Source organism: Tachyglossus aculeatus, chromosome 11 (genome assembly GCF_015852505.1).
Source record: "Tachyglossus aculeatus isolate mTacAcu1 chromosome 11, mTacAcu1.pri, whole genome shotgun sequence".
Lineage (NCBI taxonomy): Eukaryota > Metazoa > Chordata > Mammalia > Monotremata > Tachyglossidae > Tachyglossus > Tachyglossus aculeatus.
The window spans coordinates 48,454,918-48,482,226 of record NC_052076.1 but is presented as its reverse complement, the minus strand read 5'-3'; the positions used below and the strand labels follow the sequence as shown (position 1 = coordinate 48,482,226).

General features: G+C 53.4%; 1 protein-coding gene and 1 non-coding gene across 2 annotated transcripts in view; both read left to right on the top strand.

The window, feature by feature from the left end:
* The window catches only part of VPS9D1 (VPS9 domain containing 1), a 30,317-nt gene extending 10,648 nt beyond the window's left edge, over window positions 1–19,669 (top strand). Inside the window, exons 8-18 of the mRNA XM_038754326.1 lie at window positions 7–118; window positions 325–387; window positions 802–854; window positions 1,192–1,279; window positions 2,216–2,301; window positions 4,952–5,463; window positions 6,958–7,087; window positions 8,128–8,336; window positions 9,836–9,920; window positions 14,244–14,348; window positions 16,237–19,669. Of these exons, the coding sequence (XP_038610254.1) occupies window positions 7–118; window positions 325–387; window positions 802–854; window positions 1,192–1,279; window positions 2,216–2,301; window positions 4,952–5,463; window positions 6,958–7,087; window positions 8,128–8,336; window positions 9,836–9,920; window positions 14,244–14,348; window positions 16,237–16,330 (1,537 nt within the window). The 3' untranslated portion in view covers window positions 16,331–19,669. The remainder of the gene's footprint in view (window positions 1–6; window positions 119–324; window positions 388–801; window positions 855–1,191; window positions 1,280–2,215; window positions 2,302–4,951; window positions 5,464–6,957; window positions 7,088–8,127; window positions 8,337–9,835; window positions 9,921–14,243; window positions 14,349–16,236) is intronic.
* Window positions 8,954–9,091, top strand: LOC119935246. The gene has a single exon (XR_005453133.1). It is a non-coding gene; the product is annotated as a small nucleolar RNA SNORA7 (small nucleolar RNA).
* Window positions 19,670–27,309: the final 7,640 nt, after the last annotated feature.

The following is a 27,309-nucleotide window of genomic DNA, read 5'->3' as shown; positions in this document are numbered from 1 at the left end:
GTGCAGGGAGCTGACACCCCTGGAAGAGGCTTCGCTGCAGAACCAGAAGCTGAAGGCGGCCTACGAGGCACGGATGGCCCGGCTGAACCCCAACCAGGCCGTGCAGAAGACGTCCCTGGCAAGTGGGGCCCAACGGGGAGGTGGAGGGTGTTGGGGGGGGGGCTATTTTCAGTGCTGTGGCGGGGTGGGGGGCGGCGGAGTTCTGAACCCTAAGACTGAATGGAAACTGGGGGAGAGGAGCAGATGGCTGCGTTCAGGGAACCAGGCTAAAGGGTTGATAGGTCATGGGCGGGGGGAATCTCAGCCTCCCATTACCTGTTCCAGACCCTGTCCCTCCAGCGGCAGATGATGGAGAATCTGGTGATCGCCAAAGCCCGGGAGGAGACGGTATCTTTTCTGCCCTGAGGGCAACTCTGCTGCAACCCCTTAGGAAAGCCCTGAGTTCAACAGTCCCAAGGGGTGGGATTCAAGGGACTTTTCCCTATCCACCTTCTTTCTGGGGGTTCAGTGTTGGGGGCAGGTTCACCTCATCCCAGAGGGAATCCCAGGAGACCAAATGGAATCCCAGGAGAAAAGTCTCCCTCCAGGCAGCTTCGGTTTGGCCGAAAGCACTGCTTTCTGGGGACCGGAATTGGCCTTCAGGGAGCCAGCCTCTCAGCTGGGGGAAGGAACCGCCCTTGCCCTTCCCTTTCTCCCTGGGATGGCTCCAGCCTTCCATTCAAAATTCCTTTCTACCTGCCTGTGGGGGTCCCAGCTTTCGTTCCTCTCCAAAATCCTACTCCTTGACCCGGCTGCTCCCAGCTGCAGAGGAAGATGGAGGAGCGCCGGCTGAGACTCCAAGAAGCGGCCAACAGGTGACCCTGCCTCAGTGCCTTCTGAGTGTCGGGGGTTAGGGAAGGAGGGTCAGTTATCTTGGGACGTTCCCCGAAGAGTCCTGAGGCCAGGGGTGTCCCCTGAGCCCTAACCGGCCATCTCTACTGTTTGCCTTTTTACTTGTTTTAGATGTGATTATGTCTATAATCCTGTTTATTTATATTGATGCCTGTTGTTTTGATGTCTGTCTCTCCCCTTCTGGACTGTAAGCCCAGCGTGGGCAGGGATTGTCTGTCTTTATTGCAGGCACTTAGTACAGGGCTCTGCACACAGTAAGCGCTCGATAAATACGATTGAATGAATGAATCTCTCTGGCAGGAGGTTCTGCAGCAGCGTGGCTCTGACACCTGAAGAACAGGAGCAGCGGGCCCTCTATGCCGCCATTCTGGAGTACGAACAAGATCATGTGAGCCCTGGCTTGAATAACAGTTGTGATGATGATGATGATGATGATTGTGGTGTTTGTTAAGCGCTTACTATGTGCCAGGCACTGTACTAATCGCTGGGGTGGATCCCTCCCCATCCGTCCCCCCCCGCCTTACCTCCTTCCCCTCCCCAGAGCACCTGTATATATGTATATATGTTTGTACATATTTATTACTCTATTTATTTTACTTGTACATATTTATTCTAGTTATTTTATTTTGTTAATATGTTTTGTTTTGTTGTCCGTCTCCCCCTTCTAGACTGTGAGCCCGCTGTTGGGTAGGGACCGTCTCTATACGTTGCCAACTTGGACTTCCCAAGCACTTACTACAGTGCTCTGCACAGAGTAAGCGCTCAATAAATACGATTGAATTGAATGAATGGATAAACACGATTGAATGAATGAATGAATGCATAAAGCCAATCGTGTTGGACGCGGTCCCTGTCCCACGTGGGGCTCGCAGTCTCAATCCCCATTTTACAGATGTGGTAACTGAGGCCCAGAGAAGTGAAGTGACTTGCTGAAGGCCACACACAGCAGACAAGTGGCGGAGCAGGGATTAGAACCCATGACCTTCTGATTCTCAGGCCCGTGCTCAGTCCACTATGCTGAACCCCAGCTCATGTTCCTCCAATTTAGGGGATTCCAACCCCAAGGGCAGCCAAACTCTCTGGAGTATGGATGGGACTATTTTGGGCTAAGGAGGAAGACAGTTTTCTGTTATCAAGAACCTTCCGGGAGCTTTCCGCGGTCTCAGAGAGGGGAACGGGCAACAGGCTGCTAAATTGGGTGCCCAGTGTTTTAGGAGAACAAGAAATCATGGGAGGGAGAGCCCCAAGTGCCTAAGACAGTGCCCCTCACCCAGTGGGCATCCAGTAAGTACCGCTACTGACGCTGTGTACTCTGTATTGGCAGGACTGGCCAAAGCATTGGAAAGCCAAACTGAAAAAGAACCCAAGTGACCTGTCTCTGGTGACTGGCCTGATCTCCCACCTGCTCAGGTAAAATAAAAAATGAAACCCTGTTCACCTTCCTGGCTGAGGCCCGCCAGCTCTGTCAATCACCTCTGGCCCTGCCAACCTCTTCTGAAACAGTCAATCGGTCAATCAGTGGTCATTTTTGAGCACTAGCCATGGGCTGATGGTTGCCAAGCATTTTTTTTTAACGGTACTTATTAAGCATTTACTACGTGCCAAGCACGGTACTAAGTGCTCAGGTAGATACACGTCGCGCTGTTTCCTCTGATCTTTTTTTCACCCTGTGGGGCTGCATTCAGCTGCCTTCTGCTGCTGGTTTTCCTCAAAGAGAAGAATCTGTTAGATGGTAAGCAGGGATTGCATCTTGAACTTTTTTGTATGTATCCCAAGCACCTCCTTCAGGTCTCTGCACCAGTAGGCCCTCAATAATAACAATTAAGGCATGGATTAATAATAATTATGGTAGAGCTTACTATGTGCTAAATTATGGGTGGGTAAGAGATTGATAGATCAGACAAAGTCCCTGTCCTTTGCCAGGGCTCACAATTTAAGAGGAAGAGAGAGCTGGGATCTTCTCCCCATTTTGCAGATGACTGAGGCCCAGAGAGGTCAAGTGACTTGTTTGAGGTCACCCAGCAGTCCAGGGACAGAGCTGGGATTAGAACCCGGCCCTTCCACCACCCTGTTCCCATACTTTTTACACTCTCCCATGTTTCTAGATAAATACAGTGCATGATGATGATGATGATGATGGGGGAAAATGCCTAGATGGTCTTTTTTTATGGTATTTGTTAGGCGCTTACTAGGTGTCTAAGTGCAGGGGTAAGTACAAGTTAATTAGGTCAGACAGAATTCCTGCCTCTTCTGGGGCTCAGGGTCTAAGAAGGAGGGAGAACAGGTTTTGAATCCCCATTTTACAGTTGGGGAAACTAAGGCACCTAGAAGCTAAGTGATTTGCCTGTGGTCATACAGCAAGCAATTGGCAGAGCCAGGAGTAGAACCCAGGTCCTCTGACTTTCAGGCGGGTGGCCTTTCCACTAGGCCACGCTGCCAGAAAGGGATCGGGAAAGGGACCCAGAGAGCACAGAGACCGTCAGAAACTGCCGTCGGCTCCAGAGGGACAGAAACGAGGGGCGGGGTACCAGAGGGACAGGTTGAAAGTGGGAAATACCAGTGTCTGGGGATCTCTCAAGGGCCTGTAGAGCCGATGCCACTCTGAGGCGCCCAGCTCAGAAAGTGTGGCGGCTCTATGCCGGGTGCTGGCAGGCTTCGGTGCTTAGTGCCAGTCTGAGGGTGGCACTAAACAGATTAGACGGGTTATTGCTCTCCCCCACTTCAGAGCCTTGTTGAAGGCACATCTCCTCCAAGAATCAATCAATCAATCAATCAATCGTATTTATTGAGCGCTTACTATGTGCAGAGCACTGTACTAAGCACTTGGGAAGTACAAATTGGCAACACACAGAGACAGTCCCTACCCAACAGTGGGCTCACAGTCTAAAAGGGGGAGACAGAGAACAGAACCAAACATACCAACAGAATAAAATAAATAGGATAGAAATGTACAAGTAAAATAAATAAATAAATAAATAGAGTAATAAATATGTACAACCATATATACATATATACAGGTGCTGTGGGGAAGGGAAGGAGGTAAGATGGGGGGATGGAGAGGGGAACGAGGGGGAGAGGAAGGAAGGGGCTCAGTCTGGGAAGGCCTCCTGGAGGAGGTGAGCTCTCAGCAGGGCCTTGAAGGGAGGAAGAGAGCTAGCTTGGCGGAGGGGCAGAGGGAGGGCATTCCAGGCCCGGGGGATGACGTGGGCCGGGGGTCGACGGCGGGACAGGCGAGAACGAGGTACAGTGAGGAGATTAGCGGTGGAGGAGCGGAGGTTGCGGGCTGGGCAGTAGAAGGAGAGAAGGGAGGTGAGGTAGGAGGGGGAGAGGGGATGGACAGCCTTGAAGCCCAGGGTGAGGAGTTTCTGCCTGATGCGCAGATTGATTGGTAGCCACTGGAGATTTTTGAAGCCTCCAAGAAGCCTTCCCTGACTAAGCCCTCCTCTCCTCTTTTCCCACTCCCTCCCGCGTCTCCCTGACTCACTCCCTTCGTTCATCCTCCCTCCCATCCCCACAGCATATACGTGTATACCTGTAATTTATTTACTTATGTATATTAATGTCCGTCACCCCCCCTCTGGACTGTGAGCTCACTGTGGGCATGGAATGTGTCTGTTGTTGTTCTGTTGTTCTCTCCTGAGCGCTTAGTACAGTGCTTTGCACACAGTAAGTGTTCAGTGAATACGATTGAATGAGGGCAGACCTTCGGATGTGGGCAGAGGGTAGGTTGGACTCCCCATGGGAGCTGTGGTTGTGCTGCAGCCATGGCTGCTGCCCCGGAGCCTCCCGTGGTCTTCCAGGGCCTGAGCAACGAGGAGGAGCGGATTGCCTGCGGGCCCAGGAGAGCAGTTGGGAAGGCGGAGAGGGCCAGGAATGGGGCACAAAATTCCGAGGCGGCAGGGGCGAGGCAGCAGTGTGGGAACCAGAACCGGGTGGCAACAGCCACCCTCTTGCACGCGTGGCCAGAAGGAGCGGACTCCACTCCTAGGAGATGCCCGCCTGCCCCAGGGAGAGCGCGTCACCGCCCCCGGTTAACCAACCCCTGTCTCTCGGCTTTCAGTTTCTCCGATCACCCCATCTCTCAGCTCCTGAAGAAGCTACAGTGCTCCGTTTACAACAGGTTGTATCCCGTCGTCATCCAGAACGCAGCAGATCCCAAGTCCGGCCCCGGTTGCCCCTCCCTGTCCCCGGACCCGGAGGGGCTGCTGGCGCCCAGCGGTCGGCGCCTCCGATCCTCCCAAAGCCTCTACTGCATGCTGTCCCTGGCCGAACCCGGCAGACCCAACCGGGAACCCTCCCCGGGCGGCCTCCCTGCCCGGGCCTCACCCCCCAGCCCCCTGGACAGAGAGGCGGACGGCTGCCTGGCGGGGCCGGCCTCCCCGCTGCTGGAGGCTGCCCGTCACCTGCGGGACAAGGACAGTTCCTTCGAGGATTTGGAGCAGTTCTTGGCCGGCTCGGAGAAGTGGAACCTGGGCCCCGGGGAGCCGGCCGAGCCTCCGGGCTCAGGCGAGGAGAAGGCAGCGCTGCCGGACCAGTTGAAGAGCATCGTGAAGGATGTGCACAACTCCATCGGTGAGAGGCGCAGGAACCCCGGTGCGGGGCTAACTTGATTTTCCTCAAAGCTGATGGGCCCTGGCCTCTCATCATCATCATCATCATCATCAATCGTATTTATTGAGCGCTTACTATGTGCAGAGCACTGTACTAAGCGCTTGGGAAGTATAAATTGGCAACATATAGAGACAGTCCCTACCCAACAGTGGGCTCACAGTCTAAAAGGGGGAGAATCTCCTGTGCTCTGACTCCCCGGGCCTGCCAAGAGGAGCCGGCCTCTCTGCTGCTCCCTGACCTGGATCTGGACCATTCTTGCCCAGAAGGGAAACCTTCTTCTGCTGCTCTCTCCAATGTTCCTGGCCCACTTCCAATCCTAGCAGGTGGGGAGGGAGGACGATACGCCTGGGGATCCAGGCAACAGGAACCATGGGCGCAAAGGGGCAGCCGAGGTTGGAGAAGCAGGCTGGAATAGTAAGAATAATAATAATAGCATGTATTAAGCGCTTACTATGTGCAAAGCACTGTTCTAAGCGCTGGGGAGGTTACAAGGTGATCAGGTTGTCCCACGGCGGGCTCACAGTCTTCATCCCCATTTTACAGATGAGGGAACTGAGGCCCAGAGAAGTGAAGTGACTTGCCCAAAGTCACACAGCTTAAAAGCGGCGGAGCCGGGATTTGAACCCATGGCCTCCGACTCCAAAGCCCAGGCTCTTTCCACTGAGCCCCGCTGCTTCCCTAATTATGGTATTTGTTCAGCGCTTACTGGGTGCCAGGCATTGTACCAAACGCTGGGGTAGATACAAGTTAATCAGGGTGGACAAAGTCCCTGTCCCACGTGGGGTTCACAGTCGAGGATGTGAAAGTTTTTACAGGTGAGGAAACTGAGGCACAGAGAAGTGAAGGACTCGCCTAAGGTCACACAGCAGACAAGTGGCAGAGGCGGGATTAAAACCCATGACCTTCTGACTCCCAAGCCCTGGCTCTATCGACTAAGTCATAAGAGGGGAAGGCCCAGGCTAGTGGCGTCAGGGCCTGAGGGGAACCAAAGAACAGTAGCTCCAGCCTCCCTTGATTTGACCCCTTCTCTCCCCACTCCTGTCCGTCTCAGGAAGTGGGTACATTCATTCATTCAATCGTATTTATTGAGCGCTTACCGTGTGCAGAGCACTGTCCTAAGCGCTTGGAAAGTACCTGCCCACGTAGGGGCTGCGAGTCTAAGAGAAAACCCCATTGCACGTGAGCTGTGCTTCTCTCTCTCTCTCAGGCCTGAGGGTCTGGCTGAGCCCTGAGACCGTAGTGTCTGACGGCAGAGGAGCGGGGTAAGTGTGGTCAGTCAGTCGTATTTATTGAGCGCTTTCTGTGTGCAGACCACTGTACTAAGCACTTGGGAGAGTACAATACAGTAATAGACACATTCCCTGCCCACAACGAGCAGTCTAGAAAGGGGGGAGACAGACATGTCGGAGGCTCTCCGACCACCCCCCATGACGGTTCCGCCTCTGTTCCCGGCAGACAGACTGCTGTCCCTCACCCTCTTGGCGTTCGAGGGTTTGAACACTGCCGCCTCGAAGGACCGCTGCCTGGCTGGCATCGAGGAGCCCTTCTTCTCGCCGTTGTGGACACCCCTGCTGACCCTCTACAGGTACTATCTCGTAGTCCGGACCCAGCCCCAGCCCCCCACTCCCCCTCTGCCGGGCAGGGCACGGTTAGAGGGGCACAGTTCTGCAACGAGGAGGCCACATGCCCGGCACTCTCCGGAAATACCCAGCAGCAGCTGCCGCGGCAGCATTTCCTCACTGACTTGTTTAACTTGTGGTCCGCGGCGGCCTCCGACTATGTCAGGTGTCCCGGTTCGCGGCCGGGTTTCTCCCATCCCGCACCTGTGTGTACTTTACTCCCTGGGCGTATCACTTGGCCCTTTCCCTATTGAGTTCCAAATTTCTGGCCACTTCCCAACTTGTCAGGGTCCTTCTGTTTTCTTCCCCCACCGCGGGTCGGTCCCCATTTAGTCTTCAGGCCCCTCGCTAGTTCAGGTTTTCTCCAAAATGATAACCAATGATCTCGCAGGTATTTTAGCCAGCTCTTTGAACGCCCTCAGGTCCAGGGCACCGGGGCCAGTTGATTTGCACCCACCCTATTTATTTTGGCCATTTTGGGCTCTTCGTAATGTTTCCTTATAGGACTGGGTGGGCCCCAGTCATCAAATATCACATGATAATTGTTCAAGGTTAGACCAAAGTTTAGGCCTCTGCCATTTCAGTATCCATGGTGAACGTTCTCTCCCGCCCCAAAAGCGCCAGCTTTGTCCTTCTGCCTTGTGATTGCTGGTAGAGTCAAAGAAAGTGTTCCTTACTTCTCTTTCCATTCCCAGCGAGGGATATTTCATTCCTTGCTCTGGCTCCAACTTAAGCAATCTGGGCTCGCTGCCCAAGCCGGTTGTATTTCCCCTTCTCCCCCTTTTAGGTCTTGGGTTAAATTTCCCCTGTTTCTTGTGGAGCAACCAGCAGGCTGTGCTTAACAAATACAACAATTATTATTATTATTATTTATTATTATTTTTATGGGGCCAGACTGCCTTCCCTCTCCATCTTGGTTCAGCAGGATGGAAGCCAGTTGGGTGGGAGCCTTGCTCTCCCTGACCTCCCTCCCCCTACCTCATCCCTCCTCTCCTCTGTCCCCCAGGAGTGTCTATCGATCTCGTGAAGTGGCCCTGGCCAGGAGTATGGAGCTTTTCAGGAACATGACCCCCTCGGCCATGGGCATCGCCTCCAAACTCTTCCCCCAGAAGACTGGACCCAAGAATGCCGGTTCCTACCCATACTGTACTGCAGTTCAGGAATTGGGGCTGATGGTACTGGAGTGCTGCCCGCAGAAGAAGCTGGAATGCATTGGTAAGCTTGGGGCGGGCAGTGGTTTTATCCTCCAGCCAGCAGGAATAGTCAGCGGCAGAGCATCGAGGCTCCTCAGAACAATCATCAAAATAATTAATGATAACAATTATGACATTTGTTAAGTGCTCACTATGTGCCCGGCAAGGCACCAAGCGCTGGGGTGGATACAAGCAAATCGGGTTGGACCCAGTCCCTGTCCCACATAGAGCTCACAGTCTCAATCCCCATTTCAACGATGAGGTAACTGAGGCCCAGAGAAGCGGCTTGCCCAAGGTCATCCAGCAGACAAGTAGTGGAGCTGGGTTTAGAACCCATGACCTTCTGGCTCCCAGGCCCTTGGTCTATTCGCTACGCCGTGATGCTTCTCGGCAGATACCCGAACTCCTACGAGGCCTGGGTCCTTTGGCCAGGGTTTGCGGGGCTAGAAGACAAGAAGGAGGGGAGAGGAGATGGGGCTGATTCAGAGAGGGCAGAGGGGAGCAGGGTGAAGAGGGTGAACCGGATTGCCTCTGGGAAGAGGATCGAGTTGGTGAAAAATCCCTGAGGGCTGGGAAGATTTGGGAAGTCTATTTGCGAGGCTGTGTTGAACCGTAGCGAACTACAGTCTTTCCCTGAAACCCCTCTCAGGGTCGCATCTGGAGAGTTTCCAGTTCTCTACCAGTCTCGACTATGGGAGGGAGAGTCAAGCGGAGGCCTGTCCATTCCATTCCTAGCTTGGGCGGTGGCTAGCGAGTGGAAGGCAATCTGCTACAGGTCAAAACCCACCTGTGCTGGGCAGCAGCAGCATGGGAGAGACTCGAGGGCAGATCATCATCATCAATCGTATTATTGAGCACTTACTGTGTGCAGAGCACTGTACTAAGTGCTTGGGAAGTACAAGTTGGTAACATATAAAGACAGTCCCTACCCAGCAGTGGGCTCACAGTCTAAAAGGGGGAGACAGAGAACAAAACCAAACATACTAACAAAATAAAATAAAATAAAATACTCATTTACTACATGGAAGGAGGCATTGGTAAACCACTTCCGTATTTTTACCAAGAAAACTCCATGGATCCACTACCAGAACGATTGCAGATGGAGTTGGGGCATTCTGGGAGAGATGCATCCATGCGGCGCTCTGGGTCAGAGATGACTCGACAGCATAAGACAAGACTTCCCTCGCACCTAAAAAAAGCCCTTAGCCCTTCCTTATGTGTGAGTCTTCAGGATGGTCCTGGAACATTCCTAGGTCTGAATTACAGTTCATACAAAACCCTTTCAGGGAGATTAATACTGAGCCGAGGATCAGGACTCCTGGGTTCTCTTTCCAGCCTTTCACTTCTTATTGACACAGGGCTCTTCCCCTCTCTCTCTCCTGCCGCAGCCTCCCACTCTGCTCTCTGCCGCGCTCTCCTCTCCTCCTCCTGTTCCTTTCCTCCTCTTTTCCCTTCCTCCTCCACTCCCCCCGTCCGTGAGCGTCTTGCGGCCCCCTGAGCTTCTTCCATTGTGCCTTGCAGTGCGAGCCCTTCGTATCATCTGCGAGTGTGCTGAGGAATACTGCGGGGCCAAGGAGAACCGGCTGCAGGCTGGATCAGCGGCCATGTAAGTACCATGTCACCAGGGCCACTGGCTCCTTGCCCTCCACCCCCCTGCAGTAGTAATCGCATTTCCTGAGTGCCCACTGGGTGCCGTGCACCGTACTAAGCACTTAAGGAGTATTAGAAACTCCTCACCCTGGGCTTCAAGGCTGTCCATCCCCTCACCCCCTCCTACCTCACCTCCCTTCTCTCCTTCTCCAGCCCACCCCGCACCCTCCGCTCCTCCGCCGCTAATCTCCTCACCGTACCTCGTTCTCGCCTGTCCCACCATCGACCCCCGGCCCACATCATCCCCCGGGCCTGGAATGCCCTCCCTCCGTACATCCGCCAAGCTAGCTCTCTTCCTTCCTTCAAGGCCCTGCTGAGAGCTCACCTCCTCCAGGAGGCCTTCCCAGACTGAGCCCCTTCCTTCCTCTCCCCCTCGTCCCCCTCTCCATCCCCCCCATCTTACCTCCTTCCCTTCCTCACAGCACCTGTATATATGTATATATGTTTGTACATATTTATTACCCTATTTATTTATTTATTTTGCTTGTACATATCTATTCTATTTATTTTATTTTGGTAGTATGTTTGGTTTTGTTCTCTGTCTCCCCCTTTTAAACTGTGAGCCCACTGTTGGGTTGGGACTGTCTCTATATGTTGCCAACTTGTACTTCCCAAGTGCTTAGTACAGTGTTCTGCACATAGTAAGCGCTCAATAAATACGATTGATGATGATGATGATGATGATGATGAATTTACATGTTCCCTGCCCTCAAGGAGTTTCCATTCCAAGAGGAGAGGTGATGTAAAAAATACCTGCAAATACGGTAGTCGAAATAAATGAGAAGCAGCGTGGCCTTGTGGAAAGAACATGGGTCTACCCCTCATGGGGTTCACAGTTGAAGAAGCAGGGAGAACAAGTATTTAACCCCCATTCTACAGTTGAGGAAACTGAGACGTAGAGAAGTGAAGTGTTTTGCCCCAGGTCACCCAGCAGGCAGGTGGCAGAGCCAGAATTAGACGTCCACACCTGTGCTCTTTCCATTAGGACACGCTGATGAGCCCGTTTCCTCTGCCCAGCGTGTCATTCCTGCTGGCTTTGAAAATCAAAAAGCATAAATGTGTTTGTGAAACACTTACTACGTGCACATTGCTGGGGAAGGTATATGATCATCAGATCAGACCCAGTCCCTGCCCCACATGAGACACACAGTCTAAAGGGGAGTGAGAACGGGTACTTAACGTCCACTTTACAGATGAGGAAATCAAGATGGAGATTAAATGACTTGCCCACAGTCATGCAAAAGGCAAGTAGAGGAGCCAGGATTAGAACCCTGTTCTCCTGACTCTCAGTCCTGAGCTCTTTCCACAAGGCCACCGTGCTTCACAACGGGTGACCGGTGAGGTGGACGCTTCCGAGCCCAGCCAGGGTCTCCAGCAGTGGCTAGATCTCACTCCAAGGACGCAGCGCTGATGCTCCTGAGAAGAGAAGAGACGGCCTGGGAATCTGAAAAGCAGCGTGGCTCAGTGGAAAGAGCCCGGGCTCTGGAGTCAGAGGTCATGGGTTCAAATCCCGGCTCCACCAATTGTCAGCTGTGTGACTTTGGGCAAGTCACTTAACTTCTCTGGGCCTCAGTGACCTCATCTGTAAAATGGGGATTAAGACTGTAAGCCCCCCTTGGGACAACCTGATCACCTTGTAACCTCCCCAGCGCTTAGAACAGTGCTTTGCACGTAGTAAGCACTTAATAAATGCCATCATTATTATCATTATTAACTGTAAACTCGCTATGGGCAGGGAATGTGCCTGCTTATTGTTATATTATACTCTTCCAAGCGCTTAGTACGGTGCTTTGCACACAGTAAGTACTCAATAAATATGAATGAATGAATGAATAAATGAATGAGTCAGAGGACCTGGCTTTGAATCCCATCTCTGCCAGTTGTCTGCTGTGTGACCTTGGGCAAGTCGATTCAATTCTCCCTGCCTCTGTTTCCTCATCTGTTAAACGGGATGAAATCCTACTCTCGCCTACTTGACTGTGAACCCCCTGTGGGACTGGGACTATGTACAAACCTGATTATCTTATATCTACTCCAGTGCTAGAATAGTGCTTGGCACATTCAATCAGTTTAATTGTATTTATTGAGCACTTACTGTGTGCACACTTGGGAGAGAACAGTGCAACAACAAACAGACACATTCCCTTCGTGCAGCAAGTTCATGGTCTAGAGGACGTAATAATAATAATAATAATAATAATAATAATAATGGCATGTATTAAGTGCTTACTATGTGCAAAGCACTGTTCTAAGCACTGGGGAGGTTACAAGGTGATCAGGTTGTCCCACGGGGGGGCTCGCAGTCTTAATCCCCATTTTACAGATGAGGTAACAGGCACAGAGAAGTGAAGTGACTTGCCCAGAGTCACACAGCTGACAATTGGCGGAGCTGGGATTTGAACCCATGGCCTCTGACTCCAAAGCCCATGCTCTTTCCACTGAGCCACTCACTTAACACATACCATTATTTAAAAAAAAACCAAGAACCAGAAGGAGGGGAGACAATCCCCGCTGTGCCCCAGAGTGGACCTGGTGCTGGAACCTTGCCTGCCCAAGGCTAGCAGGAAGGGAGAAAGCCAGGGATCACTCTGATCCTTCCCTGTGCCTTTTCCTTCAGAGCTAAAGCCCTACTGTGAGCTCCATGTGGGACAGGGACCGTGCCCAACCTGATTAATCTGTATCTACCCCAGCACTTCGAACAGAACTTGGCACATAGTAAGCGCTTAACAAATGCCATAATAATAATAATTATTATTATTATTAATTTCTCGGGGTAGGGAATCCAGAGCCAGACAGAAGTGTGGGATCTGCCCAGCCTCACCCTGCAAGGAAGCAGGCTCCATTAAATTGCATCTTTCACGTCACTCAGAGCAACTCAAATTGGCCCAGATCTGGCCCCCAAAAGCCATCCTCCTTCCACCTGAAACGACGGCTCTTGTGGCTTTTCCCTGCAAAGACGCTCCCACTCCACCCCCTCCCCTACTACTTGGTATCAACAAATCAATCTTATCAGTGGAATTTACAACCTAGTAGAGGAGACAGACACCCAAATAAGTTGCAGACTGGAGGGAGAAGGAAAAGGGGAGATGGACAGAAGGTAAGGCTCAGATAATAGTAGAGAAACAACACGGCGTAGTGGATAGAGAACCAGGCTGGGATTCAGAAGGTCCTAACCCCGACTCTGCCACTTGCCTGCTGTTTGACCTCGGGCAAGTCACTTCACTGCTCCGGGCCTCAGTTACCTCATCTGGAAAATGGGATTTGAGACTGTGAGCCCCACGTGGGACAGGGACTGTGTCCAGCCCCATTTGCTTGTATCCACCCCAGCACTTAATACAGTGACTGGCACATAGTGTGCACGTAGCAAATACCATTATTATTATTATTGTTAGGAAGATTGGGATATAGGTGCTACTGGAGATTGCAAATGCAGCAGTGTTTAGGCAGTGCCAACCTGCTAAATCAAACAGTGGTATATATTGAGCACTTACTGTGTGCAGAGCCCTGTACTGAAGGCTTAGGAGAGAATAATATAATAGTTGGTAGGCACGTTCCTTGCCCACAGGAAGCTTTTTGTCTAAAACATGAACAGCTGAAGGGACATTTAAGATGTAACCTCAGGAGAAGAGGCTCATGGGAAGCCAGATAAACAATAATAATAATAATAATGATGGCATTTTTAAGTACTTACTATGTGCAAAGCACTGTTCTCAGCGCTGGGTTGTCCCACGTGGGGCTCACAGTCTTAATCCCCATTTTACAGATGAAGTAACTGAGGCACAGAGAAATTAAGTGAGCTGCCCAAAGTCACACAGCTGACAATTGGAGGAGCCAGGATTTGAACCCATGACCTCTGACTCCCAAGCCCGTTCTCTTTCCACTGAGCCACGCTGCAGCCCTGCGCTCTCTGGGCAATTGCATCCACTTTGGCTGCTCCCCATTTTTTTCCCTATGGTATTTGTTAAGCACTTACCATATGCCAGGCACCGTACTAAGCTCTGGGGTAGATACAGGTTAATCACCTTGGGCACAGTCCATGTCCCACATGGGCTCACGGTCTTAATCCCCACTTTCCAGATGAGGTAACTGAGGCACAAAGAAGTGAAGTGACTTTTCCAAGGTCACACAGCAGAGAAGTGTCGGAGTGGGGTTTAGAAGCCAGGTCCTCCTGATTCCCAGCCCCGGGCTATATCCACTAGGACACGCTGCTTCTCCACAGACTGCAGCTTGGGTCTAAGCCATCGGTGACGTCTCACCCATCTCCCTCTTCCCCTCCCAGTGGTGCTGATGACCTGCTTCCTATCCTGTCCTACGTGGTGCTGAAGAGCAACTTGCCCCAGCTGGTGTCCGAGTGTGCGGCGCTGGAGGAGTTCATTCACGAGGGGTAAGAGCTGGAGGGGACCCCGTCAGGGTCAGGGGGCTCATTTATTCATTCAGTCGTATTTTTTGAGCGCTTACTGTGTGCCCAGCACTGTACTAAGCACTTGGGAGATTACACTACAGCCATAAACAGACATATTCCCTGCCCACATGAGTTCACAGTCTAGTGGGCTCCTGCTCAGCTGCTGTGGGTGGCGACTCCCTCTGGTTTCTCCCCGGGCATCGAAGCCTGGTGGGTTTCTGCCGGCAGGACGGACCGGGCTGACCCCGGGGCCAAAGCCATGCCAAAGCTTGCCACCCCTCCAAGATGCCCTCAGCCCAGCTGGGGCAATGTAGGAGATCCACAAAAAAAGGAAGGGGGGGTGCAGAGGGACCCCCTTAACAAAGAGAGCTGCTCATGTGACAGCTGTAGCAGTAGCCTGGAGGGAGGGGGGCATGGCTATGGCAGAGAGGTTCAAGATCTGCCCCCCACCACTCACCCCCGCCTCTGGTAGAGGAAAATTGGGGGCAGAAAAGGAAGGAGGATGGCAAAATGGCAGGAGAAGGCCTGGCTTGGGCCCTGCCTCCCTCTGTCAGCCACGGACCGGGGACGCTAGGCCCTCCAGGCGTACGACTCTCCCTCACTCCACTGGGAGAGTGACTTTTCCTGAGCCGATGGCCTCCGTGGAAGTTTTCAAATAAAGCCACCGTGTGCCGGGAAAGAGTTTCCACCCCTTTAAGACGAAGAGGCACCCAGAGGGCGGAGGCTGAGAAGAAGGAGCGTGAGGAACCCTTCCTCCCTCCGTTCCCACTGTCCCTAGGCCTGGGGGGGCCACCCCCACCTCTCTGCCCAGCCAGAGACTGCACCGGCCTGCAGCTCCTCTGACCGAACCCGACAGGTTGGGGGCCGGTCTGCCGCAGCGGGGTACGGCCTGCCCCAGCTGGGTCTTGCTGCGATGAGTCGGGAAGGTGGGGAGGCACAGGTGATCAGGGATATTTATAAGGATGGAGCCGGACAGCCAGCGGCCTCTGGAAGAGCACAGACTTTCTAGACCCCACTGCCCTGCCCCCTTCTTCCCCTGCTCTCCGCCACCACCGCCGCCCGCAGGAGGCCTTTACCTCCGGGCCACATACACCTCAGCCAAAGCAGACCTAGGCCAAGTCGCTTCATCTCTCTGTGCCTCAGTTACCTCATCTGTAAAATGGGGATTGAGCCTGTGAGCCCCACGTGGGACAGGGACTGTGTCCAACCTGAATTGCTTGAATTCAGTCTTTTTTAGACTGTGAGCCCACTGTTGGGTAGGGACTGTCTCTATATGTTGCCAACTTGTACTTCCCAAGCGCCGAGTACAGTGCTCTGCACACGGTAAGCGCTCAATAAATACGATTGATGATGATGATGATGATGATGATGAATTCACCGGAGCCCTTAGTACAGTGCCTGGCACATAGTAAGCGCTTAACAGATACCATAATTATTATTCTTAGAAGTGAAAGCTGCCAAGGATATAAGGGTAGCTTCTCCCCACCCCAACCCGTACTGCCCCTCCGTGTCTCTCAGTATGGAAAGAAGAGGAATTCAGCATACGGTTCTCTGCATAAATCCCCACCCAGGGGGCAAAGGAGCCAGACCCCCTTTCCTTCGTTTCAGCCGGGCTGGGAGACCCTGCAGTGGGAGGCAGGGGAGGCTGTTTCTTTCCTCTGCTTCCAGCCTCCCAGATAGTCACCCTCGCAGAGAGGGAACCAGGCCCGGTCCAGGCCCAGGCTGCCAACCAACTCCACCAGGGCGGGAGGCATCGAGGCATGGGGGAACCTTGGCTGAAAGGCGAGAAGCCAGAGGTGGAGCCTGCTGAGGGTTCTCACTTGCCCCCCCCCCGACCCCCACGCACCCATCTTGTCCCTCTCGGTGCCAGGTATCTGATCGGAGAGGAAGGGTACTGCCTGACGTCCCTACAGAGCGCCCTGAGCTATGTGGAGCAGCTTCACCGAGGACCCCTGGTCAAGTAGCTGGGCGGAGGGTGCGGAGCAGGGCTCGGTGCCCGGCTGGAGACGGGCAGAGACCCCCAGGCGGGGCAGGAGAGGGGCCGGCCCCCTGGAGCCCCAGACCCTGCCTCCTCTCACCCTTGAAGCCCCTCGGGCTCCAGCAGAGGCCCCGGGGGGTGAGTACTGCTTGGAACTAAGTTTGCACTGCTCCTGGGGGGCATGGCGGGTTGGGGAAACACCTCCCTGTTTCACTACCCTCTCTCGCCTTCTTTCTTCATCTGGTTTCCCTGGGCTCTGTAGGGGGAGGATTGCTGGGTGGGATGAATCCAGGGAGTTGCTTTAGTGCAGAGTCCTTCCTTCCATCTTTTGGGCTTCCCCCGACTCCCTCCCACCAAGCCCTGATTATCAGGGGACTTGAAAGAGTCCTGGACGCCCCCAGTTATTCAGGACAGGGTCTGAAGTCCTCCACCCTCAGTCTGCCCCTGCCTTTGGGAAGCCGGGCGTCTCCTGGGCCCACCGAGGGAGCGAGCATCGCGGGACCCCTGGGGACCTGAGGTGACGACCATTGGCAGCCCTCCTGCCCCACGTACCTTGGGTTCCCGAGAGCTCCACCTTCCTCGACCCCTCCTTGCTCTCGCTGCCTGGACAGTCTTTTCATGTGGTCCCTCTTCCTCTGGGCTCCCCAGAGCTCCGACCCAGGGGCCCTGGGCAGAGCCCTTCCTTTCGTGTTGAGCTGCTGCCTGCACAGATGTAGCTCTCCTCCATGCCAAGTGGCTGCAGTTATGTCCCAAGTGGGAGAGGATCCCCAGGATCTCCGGGCCCAAGCTGGGAGAAGGGAGCCGGGCACCGTCTCTCAGCCGCTGCCTCCCAGTCTGGCCCTGCTCCCCCCTTCTCCCGGTCTTGCTTCCCGATCCCCTGCCCAGCCTGGTCAGTCGGAGGACACCTGCCGGATAGGTGGCCAACATGGGCACGGGGGAAGTCTGGATTGGCTAGGAATGCCGAGCAAGGCAAGAGAGAGGCCAAGAGAAAGGAGAGAAGCCTTCTGCTCAGAAAGGAAGGAAACTAGGACCATGGCCGCAACCCGGGGCCTCCACACCTCGATCCGGAACCCAGGCAAAAGGGTCATTTTCCTCCTTCCCAAAAGGGAAGACACCAGCGGGGCAGTGAGCCGACTAAGAATGGCTTGGAGGCAGGGCTCCATCCCCATCTGACCTGCTATCCAGGGCCTCTGCGTACTTGTGCATCTTCCTTCTTAGACTTGTTCTGGGAAAAGAGGAGACAGATCCTCCCTGCCTGGGGTCAGCGTTCATAGGGTGTGAGGTAAACCTGCCAGGAGCCCTCTGAGACCCCATACCCTGACCTCGAGTACGGGCGAAGCTGCCAGAACCTTGTTTGAGCTACTCTCCCGCTCCCCCTTTCTCTCTCTCCCCCTTAATTAGACTCTGCTGTTTCGTCTCATTGCATCTTTCTCTCTCTGTTCCCCTCTGTCTCCGTCGCCCTCGGAGGTGAAACGTTAAGGGAAAGGGAGACGTGAGGAAAAAATATCAACCTCAATAAGGGAGACATTGGCCAAATGATTTGAGCACCATTTCTATGGATGACTAGGCCTAGGCTGGTGAAAATCCTTCTGGACTGAGAAATTTTTAGCCCCTAGCTGCAAGACTGTTTTACCGGAACTGGGGCCCTGGGGCTGCACTAGGTCCCAAATTAGCACTGCCCCTTACACTAGCTGTGACAGACTTTGTAATCTCCATAAAGGGATTCTTGGAGGGGCCCCCCCGCCCCAATGTTGAGCCAGCGTGGGGGCTTCACTTGGTTTTCACCTCCGAGTCTGGAAGGCGGGGAAGAGGAGGGAAAGGGCACCAGCCTAAAAGTTGGGGTTCCTGCACTCATGACCCTTTCCCTCTGGCTTTTAAGTTTTCCCCCGGCCCAGACTTTTGGAGGAAAGTTAGAAGTAGAGACGTGTTATTTTATTTATTTATTCTGAGCTACACACTGGGGACTTTGGTTCGGATAATCCCTCTCAGTCCCCCTGGGGAAGGTGGGATTGGTGGCCCTGGATCCCAAAGATCCCTGCCTTCCCCTTCTCCTCTCCCATCCCCCCCGGCATTTCTCTGCTCTCCCTCAGTGGGCTGGAAACCTTTCTCCACCTCCCCTGCCCCCTGCCCTGCCTCTGGGACTGGCAGGATGCAACACCCCGAGCAGGAGAAGCCTCGCTTCTCAGCAGCACCCCTTCATTCTACCCCCCAACCCCATCCCTCCTCACCCTCCCCCTCCAACCTGCCCACTCCACCCTTAGGTTCTGTTGCCCTGTGGTTCCTTGTGTCCGTCCTAATGAGCTCTGCCTTGGGGGTCTGAGCAGAGAGCAAGTCTTCCTCTGTCCCCTCTATGGCTCCTTGACTCATTATCTAGGACTCCTCCAAGTTTACAGGGTGTCGGGGCGGTAACCGTTCCTCCTCCGCCCATCCCCGCTGGCACAGTCCCTGAGCGGGTCTGGCCCTGTGCCCACGTGGGCCCAATCCCTGAGTGGCCCCAGCTAGTCCCTGAACAAACCCAGGACCCCTCTGGAACCCCAACCAGCAGCTTTTCTCCCAGGAAAGAGCCGGAAGAAACATCACCCCCACACCCACCCGCCCTTCAGCTCGTCCCCGCCTTCCCCCTTTCCCAGTCAATGTGAATCCTGTGAAATTTGCCAAGTCTTCACTCTGGCCGGGGCCACACGTCCTCACCATCCTCAGTCCTCTCCGTGTGCTGCTTCTCATCTTCTCACTGCAAAGGCAACCCCTCCTTCTCCTTGCCCCGGCCCCATCCCTTCCCAACCCTGTTGGATTTGACTGTTACACCTTCTGTTGGAAAAGCCGGCTTGGGGGCTGTGGGAATAAACAAGTCACTACTTGGCCTTGCCTCTGCCTTCCTGCTTTTTCTCCCCCCCGCTTTCTGCTGAGCTGAGGCTGAAACCCAGCACAGAGTAGCCTGGTGCCGGAGGCAGGAGGCCAGTCCCCCCCCCACCATCCCCTTGGGCCATCTGAGCCCATCCCTGTCCTTTTGAGGAGTTCGACTCGACTCGCCCCTGCAAAGACATCATCCCACTAACCTTTGGCCCACCCCACACTCCAAACACCCTTAGGTCTTTGGCTTCATTCCCTCACCCTGGTGCTGCAAATTTCCCAGCGGGGAAGGCTTCCATTCCTACATGATTGGGGGTTCCCACGATGCCTGTCACTGGCTGAGCATTTCGGGAGAGACTGCCATCTTGATAGATGCCTCTGATTGCGCTTGGGAAGCCAGGGAGAAAGGAACTTGGGCCTCTCTCTCTCTCTGCCCCACACCCTGACACTGAGAGCCATCCCAATCGATCAATCAGTGGTGTTTATTGAGCGCTTACTGTGTGCAGAGCACTGAACTAAGCGCTTGGGAGAGTACAGTACAACAAAGTCAATAGATACGTTCCAGTCCACAATGAGAGGGGATTAGTCAATGCTCTTCCAGGGGAGGGAGGGGTGAGGGAAGCCAGGCTGTTCAGTAATCCCAGGGAAAAAGCTGGAGTTGGGTGTCAGAGAGCGGAAAAGGGGTGGGGAGGGAAGAGGATCCTGGAATCTGCTCCCTGCTACAATAATAATAATAATAATAATAATAATGATGGCATTTATTAAGCGCTATGTGCAAAGCACTGTTCTAAGCGCTGGGGAGGTTACAAGGTGATCAGGTTGTCCCACGGGGGGCTCGCAGTCTTAATCCCCAGCTACAAGGCTGTCAGTGGACTCGCTAACTGCCGCACTGAGCCAGGGTGGAGCCATTTTTACATACAGTAAGAGTTCAATAAATACTGTAGCTGGGAAGCTTGGATTAGAGCTTCGTTCATTCACTCATTCGTTCATTCAGTAGTGTCTACTGAATGCCCACTGTATTAACCACTGGGAAAAGTACAAGGATGAGAAATAGACAATGGCCCCTGCCCGGAAAAGGAGCTCATCACCTAAGAGGTTTGAGGAGGAGGTGGAGATGACACAACAAATAACACAATTTCACAAGAATAACAATATTCCCTGTTCTCCTTCCCACTTGGACTTTGAGCCCTAGGTGGGACAGAGGCAGTGTCTGATCTGATTATCTGGTATCTACCCCAGCGCTTAGTATGGTGTTTGGCACATAGTAAGTGCTTAACAACCGCTATTATTAGTGTTATTGTTATTATTAATAAATTCAGCAGGAGTAGTAGAACACTGGGGCTAAAAGAATTTAGTTTCAGACTCCTCACTGTGCTCAGGCAGGGCTTTGGGGAAGTAGCCAGGCTTAGGGAAAAGAACATGGGCCCGGGAATTGGGGGACCTGGGTTCAAATCCCAGCTCTGCCCCTTGCCTGCGGTGTGACCTTGGGCTGCCCTCAAAGTAAGGGCTACAGGGGCAACCATTCATTCAATTGTATTTATTGAGCACTTACTGTGTGCAGAGCACTGTACTAAGCACTTGGGAAATCCAAGTTGGCAACATATAGAGACGGTCCCTACCCAACAGCGGGCTCACAGTCTAGAAGGGGGAGACAGACAATAAAACAACAGATATTAACAAAATAAAATAAATAGAATAAATATGTACAAGTAAAATAGAGTAATAAATATGTACAAACATATATACATATATACAGGTGCTGTGGGGAGGGGAAGGAGGTAAGGCAGGGAGGATGGGGAGAGGAAGGAGGGGGCTCAGTCTGGGAAGGCCTCCTGGAGGAGGTGAATCCAGAGGATTAAACCACAGGGAGTGAGTCACTGAGCTGTTTGGTTCCCAGGTGCTTCATCCTCCGACCACATTAAAGATGATAGCAGCAGAAATGGAGGAGGAGGAGGAGGAGGAAGAGGAGGGTGAGGCAGAGAGGGAGGGGAAGGACGAGTACCGACTGACTTACAGCACTTGAGCAGGCTCCAGAGGCAGGCGGCAACCCTGCAGACCCCGGCAAAACTGAGCTTAGGGGCTGTGGGAATGAGGCAGAATGGCCTGGTGGATAGAGCACAGGGCTGGGAGTCAGAAGGACCTGAGTTCTAATCCCAGCTCCACCTCTGGTCTGCTGTGTGTCTTCGGGCAAGTCACTTAACTTCTCTGAGCCTCAGTTACCTTATCTGTAAAATAATAATCATGATGGTATTTATCAAGTGCTTACTATGTGCCAGAACCAATCCCAGGCCCAACCCAGGCCTGCCGGGGGGCACAGTCCGACTCCTGGGAGCCAGCTCCGGGCAAAGCCTCTTGCCCAGGAAGAGAACCAGGCACCTCCATAAGTCCAGGATAGGCCACCAAGCAGTGGGAAGCCGGGTGGGCCAGGGTAGACTGGGAGCCCACTGTTGGGTCGGGACCGTCTCTACATGTTGCCAACTTGTACTTCCCAAGCGCTTGGTACAGTGCTCTGCACACAGTAAGCGCTCAATAAATACGATTAAATGAATGAATGAATAGAGGGGACCAGTAGGTCAGGTGGTATTGCAGCCCTTCCGGGGCTTGAACGATCCCCTCACCCCTCTTGCTCCAAAGTCACTCATCCTTGCTTTCCCTCCATTTTCTGAATGGCTGGATTCCCAGCTGAACTCCCACTATAGAAAATTCTTCCCTGATCCTTGGCCTTCAGGGAATCAGCCCTCTAGGGGCTGGGGAAACTGAGTAATTTTGCAACAACCAGTGACAGCTCCAAGGGTGTGGTGATGTCAGCCCCAAAAGGGATTGCTCTAGGGAGATTGGGGATGGGCGGCGGGGAAACTGGATGAAAAATCAACACAGCCCCATCTGAAGGACTGCAAGGCTCGGTAATAATAATGATGGCATTTATTAAGCGCTTACTATGTGCAAAGCACTGTTCTAAGCGCTGGGGAGGTTACAAGGTGATCAGGTTGTCCCACGGGGGGCTCACAGTCTTAATCCCCATGTTACAGATGAGGTCACGGAGGCCCAGAGAAGTGAAGTGACTTGCCCAACGTCACACAGCTGACAGTTGGCGGAGCCGGGATTTGAACCCATGACCTCTGACTCCAAAGCCCGTGTTCTTTCCGCTGAGCCACGCTGCTTCTCGGTAGCTTCTTTGGAACCGAAATGTGATAGTATTGGTGAAGTGTTTACTATGTGTTAAGCACTGTACTAACCACCGGGGTAGATATAAAATAATCAAGTCCAACTGAACTAAACTGATGATTAGGGGATCTTGAACTGACATCCCCAAATGCCAAGGATCAGAATCAGATCAAAAGCTTCTTTCTGACAGTCTTTGTATATATGCTCAAGAACTTCCGGGGGTTGCCCATTCTCCTCCGCATCAAACAAAAACTCCTCACCATTGGCATTGAGAAGCAGCGTGGCTCAGTGGAAAGAGCCCGGGCTTTGGAGTCAGAAGTCATGGGTTCAAATCCCGCCTCCACCAATTGTCAGCTGGGTGACTTTGGACAAGTCACTTCACTTCCCTGGGCCTCAGTGACCTCATCTGGAAAAGGGGGATAATAATAATAATAATAATAATGGCATTTGTCAAGTGCTTACTATGTGCAAAGCACTGTTCTAAGCGCTGGGGAGGTTACAAGGTGATCAGGTTGTCCCACGGGGGGCTCACAGTCTTAATCCCCATTTTGCAGATGAGGGAACTGAGGCCCAGAGAAGTTAAGTGACTTGCCCAAAGTCACACAGCTGACAACTCGTGGAGCTGGGGTTTGAACCCGTGACCTCTGACTCCAAAGCCCGGGCTCTTTCCATTAGATCCAAGCTGTTGAAGACTGTGAGCCCCCCGTGGGACAACCTGATCACCTTGTAACCTCCCCAGCGCTTAGAACAGTGCTTTGCACATAGTAAGCGCTTAATAAATGCCATCATCATCATTATTATTATATTACACACACACATACACACACACAGTCTCTCGCTCTCTCTCATATAATGGTATTTGTTAAGTACTTCCTATGTGCCAGGCATTGTACCAAACATTGAGGTAGATACAACAGGTTGGACACAATCCCTGACCCACATAGGGCTCACAGTCTCAATCCGCATTTTACAGCTGAGGGAACCGAGGCCCAGAGAAGTGAAGTGACTTGCCCAAGGTCACACAGCAGACAAGTGGCAGAGGCAGGATTAGAACCCAGGTCCTGCTGATTCTCAGGCCCGTGCTCTAGCCACTAGACCACACCGCTTCAGCGTGACTCAGTGGAAAGAGCCCGGGCTTTGGAGTCTAGAGGTCATGGGTTCAAATCCTGGCTCCGCACTTGTCAGCTGTATGACTTTGGACAAGTCATTTCACTTCTCTAGGCCTCAGTTACCTCATCTGTAAAATGGGGATTAAAACTCTGAGCCCCCCGTGGGACAACCTGATCACCTTGTAACCTCCCCAGCACTTAGAACAGTGCTTTGCACATTGTAAGCGCTTAACAAATAGCATCATCATTATTATTATTATCTACATATGTAGTTATCTTCTGTATTCGAAGAAGACACCACTGACAGTGAAGGTCCACCACTTCCCTGCTGTGTGACCTTGAGCAAGGAACTTAAGTTTCTGGGCCTCAGTTTCCTCACCTGCAAAATGGGAGTTCAATACCTGTTCTGTGGCAGGCATGAGTCCCGCGTGTGGACAGGGACAGTTTCCCTCCTATTTATCTTGTATCTTCCCCTGGACACAATTTACAAATGCCCAAGAAATGCTCTCTGAAAGACACACTCATGGCCTCAGTCTCTCCATCCTCAGAAACTCGATGTTTTTGAGAAAATCTAGAGGTAACATGGGTTGACTAGGAGGAACCTCTCCATCTGTGGAGAGGAAGAACGGACAAGGACTCAACAGTCAAGCTCAAGGCCTGAACTGGGTCCAGGCTGCCAAGGGAATTATTGCATTAATAATAATAATAATGATGGTATTTGTTAAGCGCTTACTATGTGCAAAGCACTGTTCTAGGCGCTGGGGGGGGATACAAGGTGATCAGTTTGTCCCACGTGGGGCTCAGTCTTCATCCCCACTTTACAGATGAGGGAACTGAGGCACGTTTCATTCATTCAATCGTATTTATTGAGCGCTTACTGTGTGCAGAGCACTGTATTAAGCGCTTGGGAAGTACAAGGCGGCAACATATAGAGACGGTCCCTACCCAACAACGGGCTCAGTCTAGAAGGGGGAGACAGACAACAAAACATGTAAATGGGTGTCAAAATCGTCAGAATAGAATTAAAGCAGAGAAGTGACTTGCCCAAAGTCCCACAGCTGACAATCGGTGGAGCCGGGATTTGAACCTGTGACCTCTGACTCCAAGGCCCTTACTCTTTCCACTGAGCCACGCTGCTTTGAAGAGAGGTTCCTCGCCCACCCCACGGAGGCATTAGAGCCTCCCATTTAGGTGTCTTCTGAGCCTTGGCTCTGTCTCAGAGACTTCCAACACCTTGAGCCATTAGCAGCATCTGGGGGCCCAAGACCGTCCCCCAACCCCTGACCCTGCAAACCCTCAGGGCCCCCTCCTATCTCACCTTGCTACTCTCCTACTACAAACCAGTTCTCACGCTTCACTCCTCTGATGCCAAACTTCTCTCTGTCCCTCAATCTCATCTATCTCACCACCAACCTCTCGCTCACGTCCTGTCTCTGGCCCGGAACGCCCTCCCTTCTCCTATCTGACGGACAATTACTCACCCAGCCTCCAAAGCCTTATTGAAGGCAAAACCCCTCCAAGAAGCCCTCCTTTTCCTCTTCTCCCACTCCCATCTGCGTCACCCTGACTTGCTCCCTTTATTCGTCCCCCCCCCCTTCCAGCCCCACAGCACTTGTGTACATATCTGTAATTGATTTATTTATATTAATGTCTGTCTCCCCCTCTAGACCGTAAGCTCGTTGTGGGCAGGGAATGTGTTTGTTTTTTGTTATATCGTATTCCCCTAAGCGATCACTGCAGTGCTGTGCGCACAGTAACTGCTCAATAAATGAGATTGACTGATTGACTGTACCCACCGAGCTGGTCAGGCCAGCCCCTGCTCTTGCATAACCCATTGCCATCAGCTTCGCCCACAGCCCAGGTCTGTCTGCTGACCCCTTCACAGCAAGAAACCTTTCCGGGGGCAGGCTCAACTCTCCGTTCGGCCTGGCGGCCCGCCACTCCCTGCGATTCTGATACCAGGCAATGCCGGCTCTTCTCCGGGGTGTGTAGGCTAGCGGCCTGGCCTGTCACTGGGGGTGGGCTCGCCTCTTTGGGCATGGGGGAAAGGCCACCTGGACAGCCACCGGGTCAGCCTCCTGGACATTCAGCACTGTCAGCAGGGAGAGATTCAGGCCTTTCAGCAGGAGAATCCATCAGTCTGAGACCCCCTTCAGCCCCCTACCTCCCCATTCCCACCTTCCTCCTGCCGGCCATTGGAGTCAGGGAGTAGTTTCTGCTCCTTCATGATGGATGAAGATTAGGTTATGTAGAGCTGGTTGGGGGGCAGCCAGAGATTCCAGTCTCTTGGCCTACCTCCCCTCCCTCCCTCCATCCCCCCCTCACCCCACTCCTCTTCATTCAGATTGAGGCCACGTCTCCCCGGACAGTCAATCGGGGACCCAGCCCCCCGGGCCAACCCAGCCTTCATGCCAAAGCCCCAACCCCGGAGTGGCGAGCGGCCCTGAACCCTCCTCCTCCCCACGCTGGGCCCTGGTCCCGATCACTGGTTCCGTTCCCAGGGTGAGGACCTCCAGGCACGGAGGGATGGGAGCTGGAAAGAGTCGCCCCAGCTCTTGACTCACTGCAGCCTCATCACCAACAGTGAAGGCTGATTCCAGAGGCACTGCCAGCTCTTTGTATTTCTAGGGAAATGTGCCAGGTTTGCCCAGCCCAGCCCAGCAGCTGGGGGCACTAAGAGCCTTGAAACGGTGAGGAGAACAATAGCTTTAGTGCCTGTTTCTGTCTACTCCCACAGCCCCGGGCCCTCCCCATCCTGAGCAGAGCGATGCAGGTTCAGGAAGGGCAGAATAGGCAAAAATGGGCCTTTCACCCCATCCTAGCAAAAATCGGTGAGGGTGATGGGGCCTGGCCCATCCCACCCATTTGAGGAAAAGGCGCCCTTGGCAAAACCAAGCAGACCTCTCCCTCAACCGCCTTTTCAAATCAAATGGATCCCTCCCTCAACCTCCTTCTCCAGTCCTGGTTCTGGGCCTCCTTCAGATTTTGGGATGTGGCCTCTGGAGGAGAGAGCAGGTCAATACGTGGCTTTTGGAGCAAGACTGGGCAACAGGAAGTTGGAGGGTGACGGGGAAGTGGAGGGCAATAGAGGGGAGAGAGGACGAGGAGCAGGAAAAGGAGGAGGGACAAAGAAGGAGGAGGGAGGAAGAGAGGAGAAGGGAGAGGAGGAGGTAGAAAGAAGAGAGAAGGGAGAAGAGGAGGTAGGAGGGACAGGTAATTGAGAGAGGAGATGGAGGAGCATGGAAAAGGAAAGAGGAGGAAGAGGTAGTGGGGAGGAGGAGGGTTCAGGGGTGCCCGCCACTCCGGGGTTGGGGCTTTGGCACAAATGCCGGGTTGGCCCCGGGGGGCTGGGTCCCCGATTGACTGTCTGGGGAGCCACGGCCTCAACCTGAATGTAGAGGAGTGGGGTGAGGGGGGGGAATGGGAGGAGGGAGGGGAGGTAGGCCAAGAGACTGGAATCTCTGGCTGCCCCCCAACCAGCTCTACATAACCCAATCCTCATCCATCATGAAGGAGCAGGGGAGATGGGGGCTCTGTAAGAGGTGGAGGAAGAGATGGGTAGGGCTCTCTAAGAAACTGAAGGAGAGGGGAATGAAGGGAAGAGGCTGAGAGCCCCTTCTGTGCCCCATTCATCCCTGCCAGTCTCTTGTCCCGGTCTCCCCCGCACCGCCCAGGGCTCCAGTGGGGGCTGGCAGCCACTCCCAGGCCAGGCCCCTCCCCTCTGTAGGAATAGGAGGTGAGCAAATCCATGCTGGCCCGGAGGGGCTAGGGAGGGGCACGGTATGGGAAAGGGGGAAAGCATCCCACTCAGTCCATCCCCCTGCTCCTGCCCCTCCCTGGG